Source organism: Rhincodon typus, chromosome 11 (genome assembly GCF_021869965.1).
Source record: "Rhincodon typus isolate 14 chromosome 11, sRhiTyp1.1, whole genome shotgun sequence".
NCBI classification, from domain to species: Eukaryota; Metazoa; Chordata; class Chondrichthyes; order Orectolobiformes; family Rhincodontidae; genus Rhincodon; species Rhincodon typus.
Window position 1 is genome coordinate 67,487,764 of NC_063342.1, and position 19,747 is coordinate 67,507,510.

The 19,747-nt window shown below is 39.5% G+C and overlaps 1 protein-coding gene across 1 annotated transcript in view; it reads right to left on the reverse strand.

Annotated features, from left to right (window-relative positions):
* Positions 1-11,111: 11,111 nt before the first annotated feature.
* Positions 11,112-19,747, reverse strand: part of LOC109932260 (putative potassium channel regulatory protein) — a 79,713-nt gene continuing 71,077 nt past the window's right edge. The window contains exon 2 of the mRNA XM_020531497.2: positions 11,112-11,425. Coding sequence (XP_020387086.1) covers positions 11,170-11,425 — 256 coding nt within the window. The 3' untranslated portion in view covers positions 11,112-11,169. The remainder of the gene's footprint in view (positions 11,426-19,747) is intronic.

Genomic DNA, 19,747 nt, shown 5'->3' on the forward strand with positions numbered 1-19,747 from the left:
CTTTAATGTTTTTATGATTTAATGGATCACTCCATTGCGTTAGTACATCATATACTGTCTTTGTATAGTATAATTACAGCATTACCAATTTATGCCCCCTTTATGTACCCTGGAATTTTGGGTTTTTTGTGATTTTTACTTTCAATGTCTCTTCAAGAATTGTGTATTTTAACTTTTGGATCACTTTCTTCTGTTCATCCATGCGATTTAGAGTTGGTCATAAGATATGAAAACAGACCCTCTGGCAGTTCAGTCCATACACAAACCACTTTGCATTTTTAAAAAAAAATAAAAGTTGTCCCTCTTCCTTTTGGCCCACATCCCTCTTCTTCATCTTTCCTATTCATGGACTTGTCTAAATGACTTGAGCAATTGTAATTGTACCTGCATCCACCACTTCCTCTGGCAGTTCATTCCATACACAAACCACTCTATTTTTTAAAAATAAAAGTTATCCCTCATCCTAGTTTTGAACTCACCCACTTTAGGGAAAAGACATTTTGCTATTCATGTTATCCATGCCCCTAAGGTCATCCCTCAACCCCCTTCATTCCAGTGAAAAAAGGCTCCACCTATTCACCTATTTTTATAACTCAAACCCTCCATTCCTAGCAACATCCTAGTAAATCTCTTCTGAATCCCCTCCAGTTTAATAATATCCTTCCTATAACAGGGCGACCAGAACTGCACACAGTATTCCAGAAGAGGCCTCACCACATCCTTTACAACCTCAACATGACATCCCAACTCCTATACTCAAGTTTGAGCAATGAAGGCAAGCGTGCTAAATGCCTTCCTAATCACCCTGTCTACCTGTGACGCAAATTTCAAAGAATTATGTCTCTGTTCTGCAACACTACCCAAGACCCTACTCTTAATTGTATAAGGCCTGCCCTTGTTTGTTTTACCAAATGCAATATCTCTCTTTTTTTTTTATCCAAATTAAACTCCATCTGCCACTCTTCAGCCCATTGATCCAATTGATCAAGATCTCTGTAATCTTAGATAACCTTTTTACTGTCCACCGTACCACCAATTTTGGTGTTAACAGCAAGCTTACTAACCATGCCTTCTATATTCTCATCTAAATACTTTTTATATAAATGAAAAACAAAAGTGGACCAAGTACCAGTCTCTGTGGAACGCCATTGATCACAGCCCTCCAGTCCAAAAAACCAAACAACCCTCCTCCACCTACTTCTGTCTCCTACTATAAAACCAATTGGCCAGGTCACCCTGAATTCCATGTGATCTAATTTTACTAATTCATTTAGCATGCAGAACCACAAAGGCTTTACTAAAGTCCAAGTAAACAATGAGGATGCAGTGCAGTAGACAATCTTTTTGGTTACTTCCTCAAAAGTCAGTCAAGTTTGAGCCACTATTTCCCTGGCACAAACCCATGCTAATCATTCCTTGCCTGTCCAAATGCATGTAAATCCATCTTTCAGAATCACCTCCAACGACTTGCCCACCACTGATGTTCAGACCTGCAAGTCTAAACTTCCAAGGCTTCTCCTTACCACCTTTCTTTTAAATAATGGCACAACATTAGCCACCTGCCTCTGGTTATCATGTGGTTATGAATGATACAAATGTTTCTGCTAGGGGCCCCACAAGTCCCTCCCCAAGTTCCCACAACATCCTGGGATACATTTGATCAGGTCCTGGAGATTAATGCACCTTTTTATCTTAGACCTCCAGTACTTCCTCTTCGTAAGGTGAAAAGTGTTCAAAACATCAATATTTATTTCCCTGAATTATCTAGTCTTCATTTCTTTCTCCACATAAGAACTGACGCAAAATATTCATTTAGTATCTCTCCCATCTTTTGAGGTTCAACACAAAGATGACCTCCATTGATCTTTAAGAGGCCCTACACTCACTCGTTGCTCTTTTGCCCTTAATGAACTTGTAGAATGTCTTTGGATTATCCTTAACCTTATCTGCCAAGGCTATTGCATCCCCTCTTTGCCTTCCTGATTTCCCTCTTCCCTCTTAATATTTATTCCGCTCTTAATATTTATTCTCTTATATTCTATACTCGATTCATCTGATCCCAGTTGTGTGTGTCTCATGGGTTTTTTTTATTCTGGACTAGAACTTCAATATCTATCTTCATCCATTGTTCCTTAATCTTATCAGCCTTGCCTTTCACTCTAACAGGAACATAATGCCTCTGAACTTTTGTTTTCATGAGCTTTTGAAAGCCTTCCACTTGTCTGTCGACGTATTACCTGCAAGCAGTCTACTCCAGTCAACTTTTGAAAGTTCTTGATTCATATCACTTAAATTTGGCTTACTCAAGTTAAGAACTTTAACTTTTATGGAAAGCTTATTCTTTCCATAAGTTGTTTTTAAAATTATGATCACTAGTCCTAAAGTGTTCCTCTACTAACACTTAAGTCACTTGCCCTGCCTTACTTCCCAAGAGAAGGTCAAGTCTTGCTCCATCTGTAGTAGGAACATTTATATTGATAAAGAAAATTTTCTTGAATACATTTAACAAAGTCCTCACCATCCTAACTTTTAACCTAGTCCTGGTTGATGTTTGGAAAATTAAAATCCCCTACTATTAAACATTATTATTCTTACATCCATCTGATATCTTTACATATTTGCTCCTCCATTTCTGTGACTATATTGTTGGGCCTATAGTACATTCCCATAAGGGTGATCATCCCTTTCTTACTTCTAATTTCATCCAGTGTGTTTCCACTGGACAGTCCCTGAGAAATATCCTCTAATTACAGTAGCAATGTTTATTGTCTTTGTATTCAAATATACGCTCATTCCATGTGGTTTTCTTTCTCCCAAAAGAACTACCACCTCATTGATCGACAAGAAATTATCCCTGCCACTTTTTTGTCTTCTCAGTCCTGTAGTCTTCCTCATTTGCAAATAGTCTCTGCCACCACATCATCCCAGTTCTTGTCTGATTATAAAATCTCGGAAAATGTGGATGGTTCTTAATTTTATTTTTCATGTGGATGATTTTTGACATCTATTCAATTTGGAAGTCTATGGACTGCACGCAGGGTGTCAGTCACTTAAAGCAAACATCGTCTTTTGTACCAGTAGACGGCAAATTGTGTGGCAGCTCCTTCAGAAGAACAGCTTTGCCTTGGGTCAACCATTTTATTTCCCCTTCTGACAGGTTCTTTTTCTGCCACTTCTGACCCTCTGATTTTGTTTTTTTCTCTCCCTCCCTCTCTTTCCCCCCCCCCCCCCCCCCCCCAATCCAAGACCTTACTGACTGCTTGTCCCCAGGCATTCCAGTCAGCAGTGACGATTTCCCATGTATCAGATCTGTTCCCCGATAATCCTAGGTCTCGCCTATGGACGTTCTTTTGTGTCAAACTGGGCAAGACTGGTCTAGGTTTCATAGTCAGTCATACAGCATGGAAACAACAGACCCTTCGGTCCAACCAGTCTATGCTGAACATAATCCCAAACTAAACTAGTCCCACATCCCGGCTCGTAGCCCATATCCCTCCATATTTTTTATTCATGTACTTATCTAAATGTCATTTTAAACATTTGTAACTGTGCCCACATCAACCAGTTCCTGTAGCAGTTCATTCCACACACTAACCACACTCCATGTTTTTAAAAAAAAAAAAAGTTGCTCCTCATGTCCTTTTTAAATCTTTCTCCTCTCACCCAGTCTTGAAATCCCCAACCCTAGGGAAAAGACGCCTGCCGTTCACCTTATCTATACCCCCATGATTTTACAAATTTCTGTAAGGTCACCCCTCAACCTCCCTTACTCCAGTGAAAAATATCCCAATCTATCCAGCCTGCTCTTATAACTCAAACCCTCCCTTCCGGCAACTTCCTGGTAAATCTTTTCTGAACAATCTCCAGCTCCATAATATCCTTCCTATAAGGGTGACCAGAACTGGACCGAGTACACCAAAAGAGGTCTCACCAACATCCTGTACAATGTCCGCATGATGTCCCAACTCCTAGACACAATGGTTTGAGCAATGAAGACGTGCTAAACACCTTCTTAACCACCTGGTCTATAAGTCATTCACAGTCACCCTAAAAACCCTTTTGATTTAAGTGAACTTAAGGGAAGTTGCCTCAATTCATTCAATTAGCTTTTTTTCATTACACATAGCATGGTTGTTCTATAAACTTTTTATTGCAAGCTGTTGAAATCATTGTAAATTCTAGAATGTTAACATTTTCTTATCGAAAAAACAATTTTTCAGATTTTATTTAAACTTCCACTTTTATCAACAAATAATCTTTCGACAGTTCTCTTTGTTTCTGTAAGCATTCCAAAGCTTTATTGATTAAGAATATAAACAATGCAAAACATCTCTTTAGAGACAGTGGATGTTTGGCTTCATATTCAAATAATTTCAGGTATTAATTTATTTCTTTAATTTAACGGTAAATTGTAACCACTTCTAAATCTGCAGATTCACCATCCTATCCATACTGAGGAACAGAGCAGATAAAATTGGAAGACGATAGAAAAGGATTGAGAAGTTTTTATTACTAATTACCAAATATTATGAATACTATTTAAATTGGAGCATAGAGTAAGTAACTACGCCATAATTTAATTTGTTCATATTCATTTAGTTTATTTTTGAAAAACAACTGTTGCAAGTTCAATGTTAGATATCATTAAATATGAATTTACTTTAGGGTTTTCAAAAAATTCTGTTTTTAAAAATAGTTAGATTTACAAAGTGGTAAAGGTACATAAAGATCAATTGGAATAAAATTATGGTAACGGTGGAAAGTATTGTGCCCACTAGGGTTCCTGTGGCGATTATAAATAATTGTGTAACCCAGACTGGTTTAAACCAGCTTGCCAGATTTTCTCAATTAACTGAAGAATGATTCCATGAACATGCTGATTTCTAGAGTTAAGCAAAATAACAAGTGACACTGAGATCTGCTGTATAACCTACTGGACTATTTTAATTAATCTTGTTATGAATGTTTAGGTAGTCTCTCTTTTACTACAAGCCATAAATTCCCCATTTATTTGGACCCTACTCTCCCTTTCCTTGCATGTATAGTTTGTAAATGAATTGGGGTTTTTTTTATAAAAGATCATTCTCTTTGTTCCGTAGAAATCAGAAGGTCACCATCCTTTTATTTGAACTTTAAGAAATTGAATTAAGCATCAAAGTTATTGTTTACATTGTTGAATCCCTATAGGATTAAGAATCAATTCAACCTAAGCTTTTATTTGAGTCATAAATCCACACCATTTGTTCACCTTTTTAGTCCATATGCCTTGATGCCCATAGCTAGGAAGTTCTTGATCTCTGAAGAATTTAAATTGAAATAGTATTCATGGCCTTTTCAGGAAACATTTTAAGAGTTTTTCTATTGCATCGTGTAGTTAATGTACTTTTGGATTTAAATTTTTATAGCCTGCTTTGTATTATCTTAAGGGTTATCCCTTTATTCTTAATTTTGCATCAGAGGAAATGGTTTCTCTATATTTCCTCTCTTTATTACTTTTTACACAGTTCCATTGGATTACATTTCAGTCTTCAAAATTCAAGGGAATACAAACAAATGTGAGGATTTTTCCAACATATTTAACAATTCACAACAAGGCATTTTTGAGGTGCTGCTGTATGCCGCCACCACCACCAACAAAATAGTATTCCCAACACTAGCTATTCCTCTACTCCTATCAAGCCACTGGATCATGCCTGATGCAATGAAAAGAGTAGGGACCACATTAAGTACACTACATACATGCCAACTAATGTTGTAGCTTCATCAGGTTGACACCTCAGTTTTAGGCGTAAGTATTGACTAAATATAGAGCAGGTGATAAAGGTCTAAGCAATTCCATAACCAACAGGCTAGATCCTAGTTCTGTAGTCCTGCTGCATCCATTCATGAATGGTGGTGGACAATTAAATGACTCACTGGAGGAGGAGACTCCTCAAATATTGCCATCCTCCTTGCTGGGAGAGCCCAGTATATAGATCAAAAGATAAGACAGAAGCACTTGTAACGGTCTTCAGCCAGAAGGGCTAACTGGATGATCCACCTCAGCCTCCAGAGTTTCCCAGTATCATACATATTAATCTGCAGCCAATTTGATTCACTCCACATGATTTCAGAAAATGGTTATGGACCCTGAGAACATTTAGGCAATAGAATTGAAGATGTGCTCCTGCTGTGTACCGAGTATAACTACAACATTAGCAAATACTGGACAATTTTTGGGAAATTGCTTGGGTATGTTCTGTACACAAAGCAAGGTGAATCCAACCTGGCCAATTACCACTCATTGGTGTCCTCTTTGTCATCAGTGAAGTAATGGAAGGGGTCACCAACATTACTTGGGAATAACCTGCTCACTGACACTCTGCTTGTGTTCAGCCAGGGCTGCTCAGTCCCAGACCTCATTGTGTCTTTATTTCACACGTGGACAAAAAAGCTTAACTTCAGAGGTGAGATTAATATAATTGTTCTCTGGCATCATGGACATGTTTGACCAAGTGGTGAATTAAAGCAGCTCTTGATAAACTAGAGTCATTGTTACTGCAGGGTTGGTCAGGGGAGAGAGGAAGATGGTCTGCTGTTTTGAAGTCCTGCTGAGCAGAAAGAAAAATGGTTGTGGTTGTTCAAAATCCATTATGTCAGTTTCTGGATAACTGTGTAATAGCCTAGACCCAACTATTTTCAACCACTTCATTTGAGATCTTAGCTCCATCATAAGGTCTGAACTGTGATTGCATAATGTTTAACACTACTCGTGCCACAACTGTCTATGATTAAATCCAGCTTTACCTGGATGATATCTAGGTTTAGGCAGACAAATGGGAAGTGGCATTTGTGCCAGACAATGACTGACTGACTGTCTCCAAAGAAAGAAAGTAACCGTTGACCAGAAGTTTACCTGCTCGTGTAGGCATAGATCCAGGTCAGAGGCTAGAAATTCTGATGCATAGCCCATGTTGACTCCCCAAAAGCTGGCCACCATTCACAAGGCACGTATCAAGAGTGTAATGGAATTTCCCCCCACCCACCCAACATGCTCGGATGATTGGAGCTCCGATGACACTTGAAGCTTAATATGGTTCAGGACAAAGCAACCTGCTTGTTTGGCAACACATCCTTGAACATGTACTCCCTTTACCACTGAAGCAAAGTAGCTGCAATGTGTACTATCTCCAAGATGTTCTGCAAAAATTCACCAAGACGCCTCAGACAATGCTTTCCAAATCCATGAGTACTTGTATCCAGAAATACAAGGGCAGGAGATACATGGGAACACCACCGCCTGCTAGTTTCCCACCAAGCCAGCCATCAGCCTGACTTGAAAATATCTTGCCTATCCATCATTGCCACTGGGTTAACTCCAGCACAGTTTGAGAAGGCAGCGCAGCAAAATGGCATAGGTAATAAATGCTGGGCCAGCCAACAAAGCTCACAGCCCTGATAGATTTCTTTTTTTCCTCTTTACTAAATGTTGCTGTTGTCTGGTTTATCTCATGAACTGTGAATTTTCTCTCAAATTTTGTGCAGCGCTGTATCAAATGCCTTTGGAAGTCTGCATATGCCATATCAGCATACTGGCTAATGTGTGTAAAGATCAGTTGGTTCCACCATTCTACTCACAAAAATCACAAAAGTGGAGGGAAGGCGTCGTGAAGTCTTTGTTCTTTATTCTGCATGAGCATTATCTAATGGCTGAAATGTGCAGCTACAATGAAAGCAGCAGGGACAGGAAGAAAGGGGGAAAATAAAGCAAAAAGCAAAACCAGTGAAAGAAATGAACAAACACTGCATCACTTTACTCCAAGAACAAAGCAAGGACATCCAAAATAAAGATGCAATCATTTAATTATGGACTGGACAACCAATGGTGCCAATTGTAGCAAGCAATGCATGCAGTTCTACTTTGCAGATCTAGCAATAGATGATCTACAGAAGAGGGTACTGAAAATCTTATTTGTGATTGATAAGAAAGGACTTCACAGAATTAGTACATCGACTCTTTTTCTGTGGATGGTCCTTAAGATCTGGAAGGTTATCTAAGACCATTTGGCCATGGTTGCAGGCCAAAAACAATTACATCTATTAGGTGCGACTAAAATTATAGCCACAGTCAGCAAAGTACACCAAACCAACAGGATCTCTAATAAGTACGGCTTGTCACACGTAGCCAAAAGCTATGCAGCTTTTCTTCTTACCTTCATACCAAAGGATCTTTGGGCATATACACACTGGAAATATGGTTCAAAAGGCTAATCCTGATCTCAGAACAAGATACATGTGACCAACACAACATACAACTCCATAAAACTGACGCCATTAAAAATATTTAAGAGGACACACAAATACATGGATGAAGTATACAGCGAACAGAGTGAAAGGCAAATTTCAGAAGAGGATCAAGCTTTCTATATTGTTAAACTCACACCATGTTGATGTGTTATGTCTCACAATTAGTGTGCAGTGTAGCTTTAAGAGACATGATCAAGATATCATAAGTATGTAACCTGAAAATATAAAGGTTTCAGATTCCATCTTAACTGGGGCTACTTGAAGCATAACACAAATGGAAGTATGGTAATTATTGTAACCGAATAGCTTAATATTAGCTCAGACATAGATGTTCCTGTCATTGTATATGTGTATATCAGGAACAGAAAAAGCTTCTGTTAAATCTTCCAGTATTACATTTCTCCTGTCTAGTTCTTATATTACAAGAACTCACAGAAGCATTATCCCATCAGGTACAATAACCTGCTAGAATTAAAGCCTACATCACAGTGACGCATCATGGTAAGTAACAGTGGCTCTTTATAGAAGATTCCAAGTTCTTGGTGGCAGACACTTGGAAACCTCGTTAAACACCAGTTAGGTGACAGCTCTGAGCTTCAAAGCAGCCAGATAAATAACGGCACCAGTCTCTGTGAGTAGAGATCTGTAAAATTCAATAGTCTGAAGGGAGAGCTACTTTCTAAAGTTTTGGCAAAGATCTGTGGCTCGGGTTGTGGATGAGGTTGCTGACTTGCTCACTGAGCTGGCTTGTTCTCGTTCAGACGTTTCATCACCATGCTAGGTGACATCATCAGTGGAGCCTCCAATGAAGCAATGTTATTCTACTCTGCTTGGAATTTATACTATATAATAAACTATAATAGTACAAATTCCAAGCGGAGCATAATAACATCGGATATTGGAGGCTCCACTGATGATGTCACCTGGGATGGTAATGAAAATTCTTAATGAGAAGAAGCCAGCTCCACGAGCAAGTCAACAATCTCAGAGCTACATTCTGCTTAAAATGTAAGCCATGTCTCTATTTTAAAAACAAACTATCAGCCTACTTTCTTATTTAGAAGGAAACAGAAAGCAATCAAAGGCCATTCACGGAATAAATATAGAGCTCTTCTAAATAAAGTGCAGCCTTTGAAATACTAAAAGAGTTTTCTAATCTAACCATGCCTACCTTTGTGCTGAGGCTGGTTGGCTTTGTCATTTTTTTCTCTCTAATTTGGCATAAGGCAGAGGAAACACCCCATGATGTCATCAATTCTTATTTGGCACAAATGCCATCTAGTAATAGAACTATGCAATCCTCTCTCTTAACAGTGCAGTCTAAAAGTGATTAAAACCTAGTAAAGGAGCAACAAGACTGAAAAATAGTGAAACAGAAGCAGCAATGGGAAAAATAAAAGGAGAGAAGCCAAAATGTATGAAAGGAAAAACAAAGCAAATGTGTACTGTACATCAACAAATTCAAAGCTCGTCAACAAGAAATGGAAGGTAAACATAATTGGCTTCCAATCCATAATTGTACTTCTACTGAATTATGGATATTCGAGGGATTATGGGAAAAGATCTCTTGAAATCTTGCTTGCCATTGTCAAGGATGAGCTTTGAGAATGAATGTATCTGTGTTTTCCAAAAACAGGTGAAAGGTACAAATTCACTTCATGATTATCAGATTCCAACTCTTGCCATACAGAAGGCAACTGCAAGAGCCTATTAACTAATTTGTCAGAAGATGCCTATTTCTTATGCTTGATGAGTTCAGGCAGTTTAGCATCAGCACCTGACCCACGGCAAGCAAGTCAATAGCTTTGCTAAGCACCTCCACTGTGTGTTTGGCATTTAGTTCTACTAAAATAAGCAGGATTTCTACAGTGTCTAGAACTTCCTTTTAAACATTACTATAAGCTAAATTTCCATTGCTCTTTAATCGATTAAATCCTTCCTTATATGTTGTAAAAGTTATTGTGTAAGTGGCTTGCATACCTCCAAGCTGTTTACACAATAATATGTTCAGAACATTTGTACTTGCGGATGAGTTAAACATTTTTGCCTTTCCATCAAAACACTGAATGATCTGACAAAGGTTCTGATTCCTGGCTGCTTTCTTAATTATTAAAGCCAAACTGTCCAGGTACTTAAAGTTGTTTTTATGTGTTCTGCTTAAGGGTGGGAAACATATTTGTGCTTCTTCGACTTGCAAGTGATGCTAGAGAGAGTTTATATACCACCCAGAAGTTTGATTTACCAGTACACACAAGTAGATATTCTCTAATGAAACAACAAAATGTGGACTGCTGTAATTCAAAATCATGCATTATCTATATCTCTTTCTCCTCAAATTTTCCATGCTTAATGGTTCAAAACATGAAAAACATTCTCAGCACTCAGGAAGTTATTTGGTTGTAGTAGGCACATTACATCCACCATTCCGTGTGTTAACTGAAGAGAAACTAACAAAGGGGCTCCACAATTATGATGGGATATATTTACATAATGCAATTACCAACGTATCTTCTACTGTTGTTGACTTGTTTTTTTCAGGAGCTTTGAAGTATGTTGGCCTGACTGAGTTAACACAGTGTGGAGCTGGAGGAACACAGCAGGGCAGGCAGCATCAGAGGAGTAGGAGAGTCGGCGTTTCAGGCCTAGACCCTTCATCAGGACTGGGGAGGGGGAAGGGAGCTGGGAATTAAATAGGGGGAAGAGGGATGGGGCTGAGGGAAGGTAGGTGGGATGATGATAGGTGGATGCAGGTAAGTGGATGAATCATGACCAAGATGATAGATTGCTACCAGTTGTCCATATATTTTCCAACTTGTTTCCTCAAATTGTCATCGTTGGTCTCAAGGAAATAGCGACTAAGAAGTGGAGTTCTTGTGGAATCTGTTACTTCCTCTTGGATTGCAATTTTTCTGCCTTGAATTGTGCTGCATTTTGATTTGCTCCTTCTTGCTCAACTGACATGTTGAGAAGTTCAGTCCTCCTGGTTCGTTCAAATGTGTAACATTCAATCTTCTCCTTGGGAGAAACTGTCCGAGTACTTACAAGATGGAACCCTTCTCTCAGTAAAGTGTCTACAAATAATCCCAAGACATTGCTGCCATTGATAAGCTTTCTTTGATCAGGTTGAATGGATACATACCTGAAAATAAATTATACAATTTATTAATTACTGTTAGAGGAATTAATATTCATTAATCATGAATTTATCCATTGAATTCAGAACAAAACTGTTTAAGAAGATAGCAAACAGGAAAAGATTGACACCATTTAGCCCTTCAAACCCATTCTGCCATTCAACAAGATAGAACATACACAAAGAGCAGTACAACTGGTACAGTACATCTGTACCAGGACAGATCATGGCCAATCATCTACTTCAGCAATATTTTTTCTTACACCATTCTGATGTTTTAATTTGTAGAAATCTATCAATCACAGTCTTGAACATACACAATCCCTGAGCCTCCACAGCCTTCTGAGGCAGAGAAATCAAAAGATTCAGCAATCTCCCAAGTGTAAACATACCTCCTAATTTCAGTCACAAATGGCCTGCCCCTTATTGTGAGAGTATATGTTCTGGTTCTAGACCAACTAGGGGAAATATTCATTTTGTACCTACCCTGTCAAGCCCTGTAAGAAGTTTTTGCATTTGAATGAGATCACCTCTTAATTCTTCTAGAAAATATGGACTCAGTCTGTTTAATCTTTCCTCATATGACTGCCCCTCAATCCCAGAATATAGTTTAATGAACCTTTGATGCACTGTCTCCATGGCAAGTGCATCTTTCTTTGAGAATTACGTGCAGTTTTGGTCTTTGCGATGTACACTTTCACCAAGGAGCTATATAATTGCAGTAAGACACCTTTATTCCAACGGTCAAATCATTTTTGAATAAAGGACAGCATACCATTTGGTTTGTTAATTGCTTTCTGTACCTGCATGTTAACTTGCAGTGACTCATGAGCAAGAACACCCAAGTTCCTCTGAAGTTCAACTCTTCCCAGACTCCTACTTTTTAGGAAACACTTTCATTTTTTGCTCTCAGAAGTGGATAATCTCATTTCTCCACATTGCATTCCATCTGCTAAGTTTTTGCCCATTCTTTTAGCCTCATCAAAGTGTATTGAAAGAGATGGCTGTAGGGATAAAAGGTGGATCTGTGTTCATTTTCCAAAACTGTCCTGCTTTCCCACAAGAAGAACTATAAACCTGCCTGTGCTGAAGAGCTTATCACAAAGATTTGCGTAAGAAGGATCACTTAAAAACAATAAGTTACACGTTCCGCCAACTCCCAATGATGATAATTTCAAAAAAGGATTCCATTTTTAATTTATCCAATGTTTTATTTGTCTGAATCATATATCCTCTACCTTTAAAATTTTTCATAGTTGTACTCAGTTGGGCAGCACGGTGGCTCAGTGGTTAGCACTGCTGCCTTACAGCGCCAGGGATCCAGGTTTGATTCCACCCTCGGGCGACTGTCTGTGTGGAGTTTGCACATTCTCCCCGTGTCTGCGTGGGTTTCCTCCCACAGCTCAAAGATGTGCAGGCTAGGTGGATTGGCCATGCTAAATTGCCCATAGTATTCAGGGATGTGTAGATTAGGTGGGTTGCAGGGGGATGGGTCTGGGTGGGTTGCTCTGAGGTTCGGTGTGGACTTGTTGGGTCGAAGGGCCTGTTTCCATACTGTAGGGATTCTATGATTCAACTCTAATACTTCAAATCCCACATCTGGCCTTGTTTGGGTGCCCAGCCAATTCACCTGTCTAATTAGGCTTCACAAGTCCTCGATTTCAGTTTTGGAAGCTGCTTGTCATCTTATGACTATGACTTTGACCAACAGCAATGAGCCTAACCTTTTCCGAATAAGATGGCCGATGCATAGTAACAATTCTGCCTGATTTTCAATCCACTGTATTTAAAAGCCCCAGAAGCTTGACTTCCAATTTGAGTTCTCTTTAAGCCCGTTTCCGACAATGTTCTAAAACTCATGCTCTCACAACACAAAAGATAATCTACATGCAGTATAAAGATACCTGAAAGCTGCCCCTTATGAAGCCAGTAAAACATGATAGGGTCAGCTTTTAACAACACAATTTTAATAAGACAGATCTGACTGAGAAGTACCAAACTCTAGAGGCAATATTTAGGCCAGATACATATTTTTTTTTAAACTATGCCCAGTATATTTGGTGAGATAGTAGGAACTGCAGATGCTGGAGAATCCGAGACAACAAGGTGCAGAGCTGGATGAACACAGCAGGCTAAGCAGCATCATAGGAGCAGAAAGGCTGATGTTTCGGGCCTAGACCCTTCATCAATGATTTCTGATGAAGGGTCTAGGCCCGAAACGTCAGCCTTTCTGCTCCTATGATGCTGCTTAGCCTACTGTGTTCATCCAGCTCTGCACCTTGTTATCCCAGTATATTTGGTGCTACTTTTAGAGGACAAAGAAACATTTCCCTCTTAATTTGATCTCCCTGCAGAAATGCACCTTTAATATAAATTGGTCTAGACTTGTAAGCATTTGTTGCTAACAAAGCCTAAAATAATTTCAAAATTGCTTTTCCTGCTGTCAGTTAATCTATTCATATTTTTGTCCCCCAGTTTCATCAAACTGCCATATCACTAGCCTTGCTTTAGCCTTATAAGTGTTATCATGCCTATTCAGTGCATGTCCACTTATGTATTAGGTAAGTATGACCCTGATCTGGCACCTCTGTTTAAACCCCAAATCCTTGCAGCGTTGTAGTTCTTATTGTTTGGTATCTTTTATTAACTTGCCTCCTAGTTTGTCTGTGACCAAGAAGACTTCCAAATCACAAGAGGTTGTGCTCCTAGTAGTATTCCTTTTTTGTCCTTGTTAAGCTACATCCTCTATCCTGCTTTCTACCGCTTTTTGGATGGCTATTGTTTGACCTCTTTTTAATAGGATTTCTTTCAATGGTTCATGATCTCTTTCTCGGGACTTGGTCCCTCCCAGACATACTATTTGAGCTTATACTGTATTTGCTTGCCTTCTACCTTTGTACTTCATGTTCCCAATCCATGATCTTAACCTCATGCACTGCCACCCTCTATCCTATATATTCAAAACCAGCTTTTATATTTTCCAGTGTTCTTCCCACTCTACCTATAATAGTCATGTTTCTCCATTGACTAGCCCCTTCTGGTAAATAGTTGACTTTGATACCCACTTTTGGCAGTTGTTCTTTGGGACAAATGGCCTCATATTGGCCATCAGAACTGATCTGCATAGCATCGGACAAACTGTCAATTGTGGCAGTCTGATTCTCAGAGCTGTTCAACATTTGGGTATTTATGGTATTTTCTATAGGGTAAAGGTATGTACCCCATGGGGGCTGCTCTGCCTTACAGAGGAATAGTTCCTGGTGGTTTAACCTGAGCGCCAACATGCTTCAGGCAAGGGAAGATATTGAGAAAAAGAGTCCTTGGTGACCTCAGCCAATGCAGGAGTTGAGCCCATGTTGTTGGCATCCCTCTGCATCACAAACCAGCCAACTGAGTTAACTGAACAGTTTGATTCCCATGCTATTCAATTGACCGCTCCATTCATTAAGCTCCTTCTCTCTTATAATAAACCATATATCCCAGATTGAAACTAGTTTCTGATAACCTTACCTTATATCTTAAGATTTGTCAAATTCTTTCTGAGACTTAGAATTTAGTGAAAGCCTCTCTGCCTGTGTGCAATACATTCAAGTGCTCTGAAAACGTAGAACTAATTTTAGCCCCTTCTGAAACTGGGGAGGGGCGATTGTACTGGTGGTGGCTTGATCGCGTTACTAATAGGACTTAAGGATTCATACCAAAACCAACTGATATGGACTATATCCTTCCACCATCTGGAACAAATTCCATCTTGTATAGCACACATTAGTGGAGACACTTTATAGTTTTACTAATCTGGCAAAAATTTATTGAATCATTTTGTGGTTCCTTTTACATACCCCATTGCTACAAGATTTCTTCTGTTGTATTCATAGCTATTATGTCAATATTTGTACACACATCTCTGAATTCATCATGACCAAACTGACCCTTATTATAATGAGAAATTTCGCCAGTGGTCCAAGTGCAGTCCCTGTCCATTTTTCCATTATCTTATCCACAATTATTTTCTTATCGTTATTATGGACTGTTGTTGACTGAACTCTGATTGCAAATTCTCCAAAATGTACCATGAAAATGCTGTTTACTGTCTCCCACCCCATACCTTTAAATCCATGGGCACTATGTCATTGAAATCTCTTGCCAAGGTAGACTTACTTCTGTCTATGACAGTCAGTGTTTCTTGCAAATCTCAAAGTCAAAGGCCCTTCAGCCCATGTCATCAAACATCTATCTATTTGAATCCCATTTTTCAGCACTCAGCGCCTAACTTTGTATGCTATGGCATTTTATCTAAAGTGCTCGTCTAAATACTAAATCTCATGTTAGTTCCTGCCTCCACTGTCATTTTAGACAGTGAGCTCCAGCTACCCACAACCCTCTTGGTGAAAACATGTTTTCTCAAATCCCTTCTAAACCTCCTGCTCCTTGCCTTAAATCTGTGCCCCTGATTATTGATCCCTCTACTAAAGGGAAACATTTTTCTTATCTACCTTACCTATGCCCCTCAGAACTTTGTACATCTCAATCTCAATCAGCCTTGTCTGCTCTAAGGAAAACAACCACAATCTATTGGTCACTCTTCATAGCTGAATCACTCCAGCCTGGACAATTTCGCGTTGAATCCCCTCTGCGCCCTCTCCAGTGCAATCACATCCTTACTATAGTGTGCTGACCTGAATTACACACAATACTCCAGCTGTGACTTAACAAATGTTTTATAAAGCTTCATCATAACCTCCTTGTTCTTGTGTTCAGTGCCTTGAGGAATAAAGGTAAGTTTCCCATTTACCTTCTTTAACCACCTTATCTATCCGTCCTGTTGCCTTTAAGGATCAATAGCCATGCACACCAAGGTCCCTCTGATCTTCTGGACTTCTTGGGATCCTACCATTCAACATGTATTCTCTTGCCTTTTTAGTCCTCCCAAAATGCATCGTCTCACAGTTTTCAGGAATAAATTCCAATTGCCACTGTTGAACCCAACAAACCAGCCCTCTATATCATGCTGTAGTCCAAGTAGCTCCTCCTCATCATTTACCACGCCACCAATTTTCATGTCTTCTGCAAACTTGATCGTAAACTGAGTTTATTATACACCCATCCCTTATTCCTACATCTATTTTACTAAAAGGTTTAATATTTTAGAAGACAGATGGACAAATTGCTTACGTAATTTTAGTACAAATGTTTTTTTTTTGCCCTCTAAATTTCTACCCCTGATGTTAATAATGCTCCTTTAAGTTCTTTAGTCAAGGAGTTAAAGGAAAAACATCATGTCCCAATTGTGGAAAGTGCAAATTCATGGATTTTCCAAATGCAGTAGCTTTGTCTTTTCTCATAAGCAGTTTCATCTGAATTTTCTTCATCTTATGGTCGACTTAGTGACAAGGATATTTCACTGGAAACTACATCCATGCTAATACCATGATCAATTCTAGCTATTGTACAAGGAATGAATTCATTTCAAAGATTTTAGCATGTTACAATCCCCAAATTTGAAAGTGGTGGAACTCTCAAATTCCTTAACTTTGTCCCAATCCTTTTTATTCAGAGTGTAGGTAGTATTTTAGCCAGTCTATTCCACACATATTAGACGTGCATGCACTATCCAATACACATGATTGCAAAGCTCTGCTACAATACATTCATCACTGAGATGAAACTTCTTATGACCATTACAGTGCACTCTTTGGTCTGTAAGTCCATTTTCTTTGTCCAAATGGTCATTTTCTTCACCCAAATTGTCCATTTTGTGCTTAGTTTTGAATACTTTTTTAAACCTCTTGGGACAGTTCATAGCATAATGGTACTTTGAATTGTACCTGAGTATTTCTGAGATTCATCCGCTTATTGTAAATCAGCAAATTCTCTGTGCTTCTCAAAATTCTTTTTCACTCATTGCTTGTGACTTGTGTCAAGATGGCCTTTCCAATTTGTTAACATTATATCCCTCACCCCATGCAGCCACTTGCCACTACCTTCATTTCTCCCATCCCTTCCAGTCCCTACTTTTCTGAAAGCAAATTAATGTTGAAGGAAGCAGCAAGGGTGAATGGAATGGAGCTGTAGGAGAGAAAGTGAGGGTGCAGTGAGTGTAACAAGGTCAGCCAGCTGGACATCATAGAATATAAGTTCAATAATTGTGGCTGTTAAACTGGTCCAATCAGGGCAGTGTGGCTGACATAAAATAGTGAATATTACGGATATACCTGACTCATTTTTCAGCAGCAGAGGGAGAGGCGACAGCGAGGACCAGGGGGCTGCCGGGAAGGTAAGCTTTCCCTCTTAAAAGGCTTACCTCGAGCGTCAGCGGCCTTCATTTTTCAGCAGCAGAGGGAGAGGCGACAGCGAGGACCGGGGGCTGCCGGGAATATATTTGGGCAGCGGCATAAAGGCACTTTACCTGAATGCTCGTAGCATTCGTAACAAGGTTGATGAGTTAACGGCACAAATCATCATCTGTAAAAATGGTACGGCAATTAGCATGGGGGATTTTAACCTACATGTAGATTGGTCGAACCAGCTCGGTCACAGTAGCCTTGAGGAGGAGTTTGTTGAGTGTATCCGTGATAGTTTTCTTGAATAGTATGTAATGGAACCAACGAGAGAGCAAGCTATCCTAGATCTGGTCCTGTGTAATGAGACAGGAATAATTAATGACCTCATAGTTAGGGATCCTCTTGGAAGGAGTGATCACAGTATGGTTGAATTTAGAATACAGATGGAGAGTCTGAAGATAAAATGCAATACCAGGGTCCTGTGCTTGAACAAGGGGAACTACAATAGAATGAGGGAGGATTTGGCTAAAGTAGACTGGAAACAAAGATTTTATGGTGGGACAGTTGACGAGCAGTGGAGGACTTTCAAAGCAATCTTTCAAAGTGCTCAGCAAAAGTATATTCCATTGAAAAGGAAGGACTGTAAGAAAAGGGGTAATCTGCCATGGGTGTCTAAAGAAATAAGGGAGGCTATCAAATTGAAAGAGAAGGCATACAAAGTGGCCAAAAACAGCATGAAACTAGAAGATTGGGAAAACTTTAAAGGTCAACAGAAAGCCACAAAAAGAGCTATAAGGAAAAGTAAGATAGAACATGAGAAAAAACTAGCACAGAATATAAAGATAGATAGCAAAAGTTTCTATAAATATATAAAACGAAAAAGAGTGGCTAAAGTAAACGTTGGCCCTTTAGAGCATGAGAAGGGGAATTTAGTTATGGGATATGATGAAATGGCCGAGGCATTGAACAGGTATTTTGTATCGGTCTTCACAGTAGAGGACACTAATAACATGCCAGTAATTGACAAAGAGACGAAGGTAGGTGAGGACCTGGAAACAATCATTATTACAGAAGAGGTAGTGTTGGACAAGCTAATGGAGCTAAGGATTGATAAGTCTCCTGGCCCTGATGGAATGCATCCCAGGGTACTAAAAGAGATGGCGGGAGAAATAGCAGGTGCACTGGCGGTAATTTTCCAAAATTCGCTGGAATCTGGGGCAGTCCCAGCAGATTGGAAAACGGCAAATGTGACGCCACTGTTTAAAAAGGGAAGTAGACAAAAGATGGGGAATTATAGACCAGTTAGCTTAACCTCTGTAGTGGGGAAGATGTTTGAGTCTATTATCAAGGAAGAAATAGCAAGGCATCTTGATAGAAATTGTCCCATTGGGCAGACGCAGCATGGGTTCATGAAGGGCAGGTCATGCTTGACAAATCTTTTGGAATTCTATGAAGACATTATGAGCGAGGTGGACAATGGGGACCCAGTGGATGTGGTGCACCTAGATTTCCAAAAGGCCTTTGACAAGGTGCCGCACAAGAGGCTACTGCATAAGATAAGGATGCATGGCATTAAGGGTAAAGTATTAGCATGGATAGAGGATTGGTTGACTAACAGGAAGCAAAGAGTGGGGATAAATGAGTGCTATTCTAGCTGGCAGTCAGTGACTAGTGGTGTGCCTCAGGGATCGGTGTTGGGACCGCAATTATTTACAATTTATATAGATGATTTGGAGCTGGGGACCACGTGTAGGGTGTCAAAGTTTGCAGATGACACTAAGATGAGTGGCAGAGCAAAGTGTGCAGAGGACTGTGAAACTTCGCAGAGGAACATAGATACATTGAGTGAGTGGGCAAAGGTCTGGCAGATGGAATACAATGTAAATAAATGTGAAGTCATACATTTTGGTAGGAGTAATAGTAAAAAGGATTATTACTTGAATGGTAAAAAGTTGCAGCATGCTGCTATGCAGAGGGACCTGGGTGTCCTTGTGCATGAATCACAGAAGGTAGGTCTGCAGGTACAACAAGTAATTAGGAAGGCAAA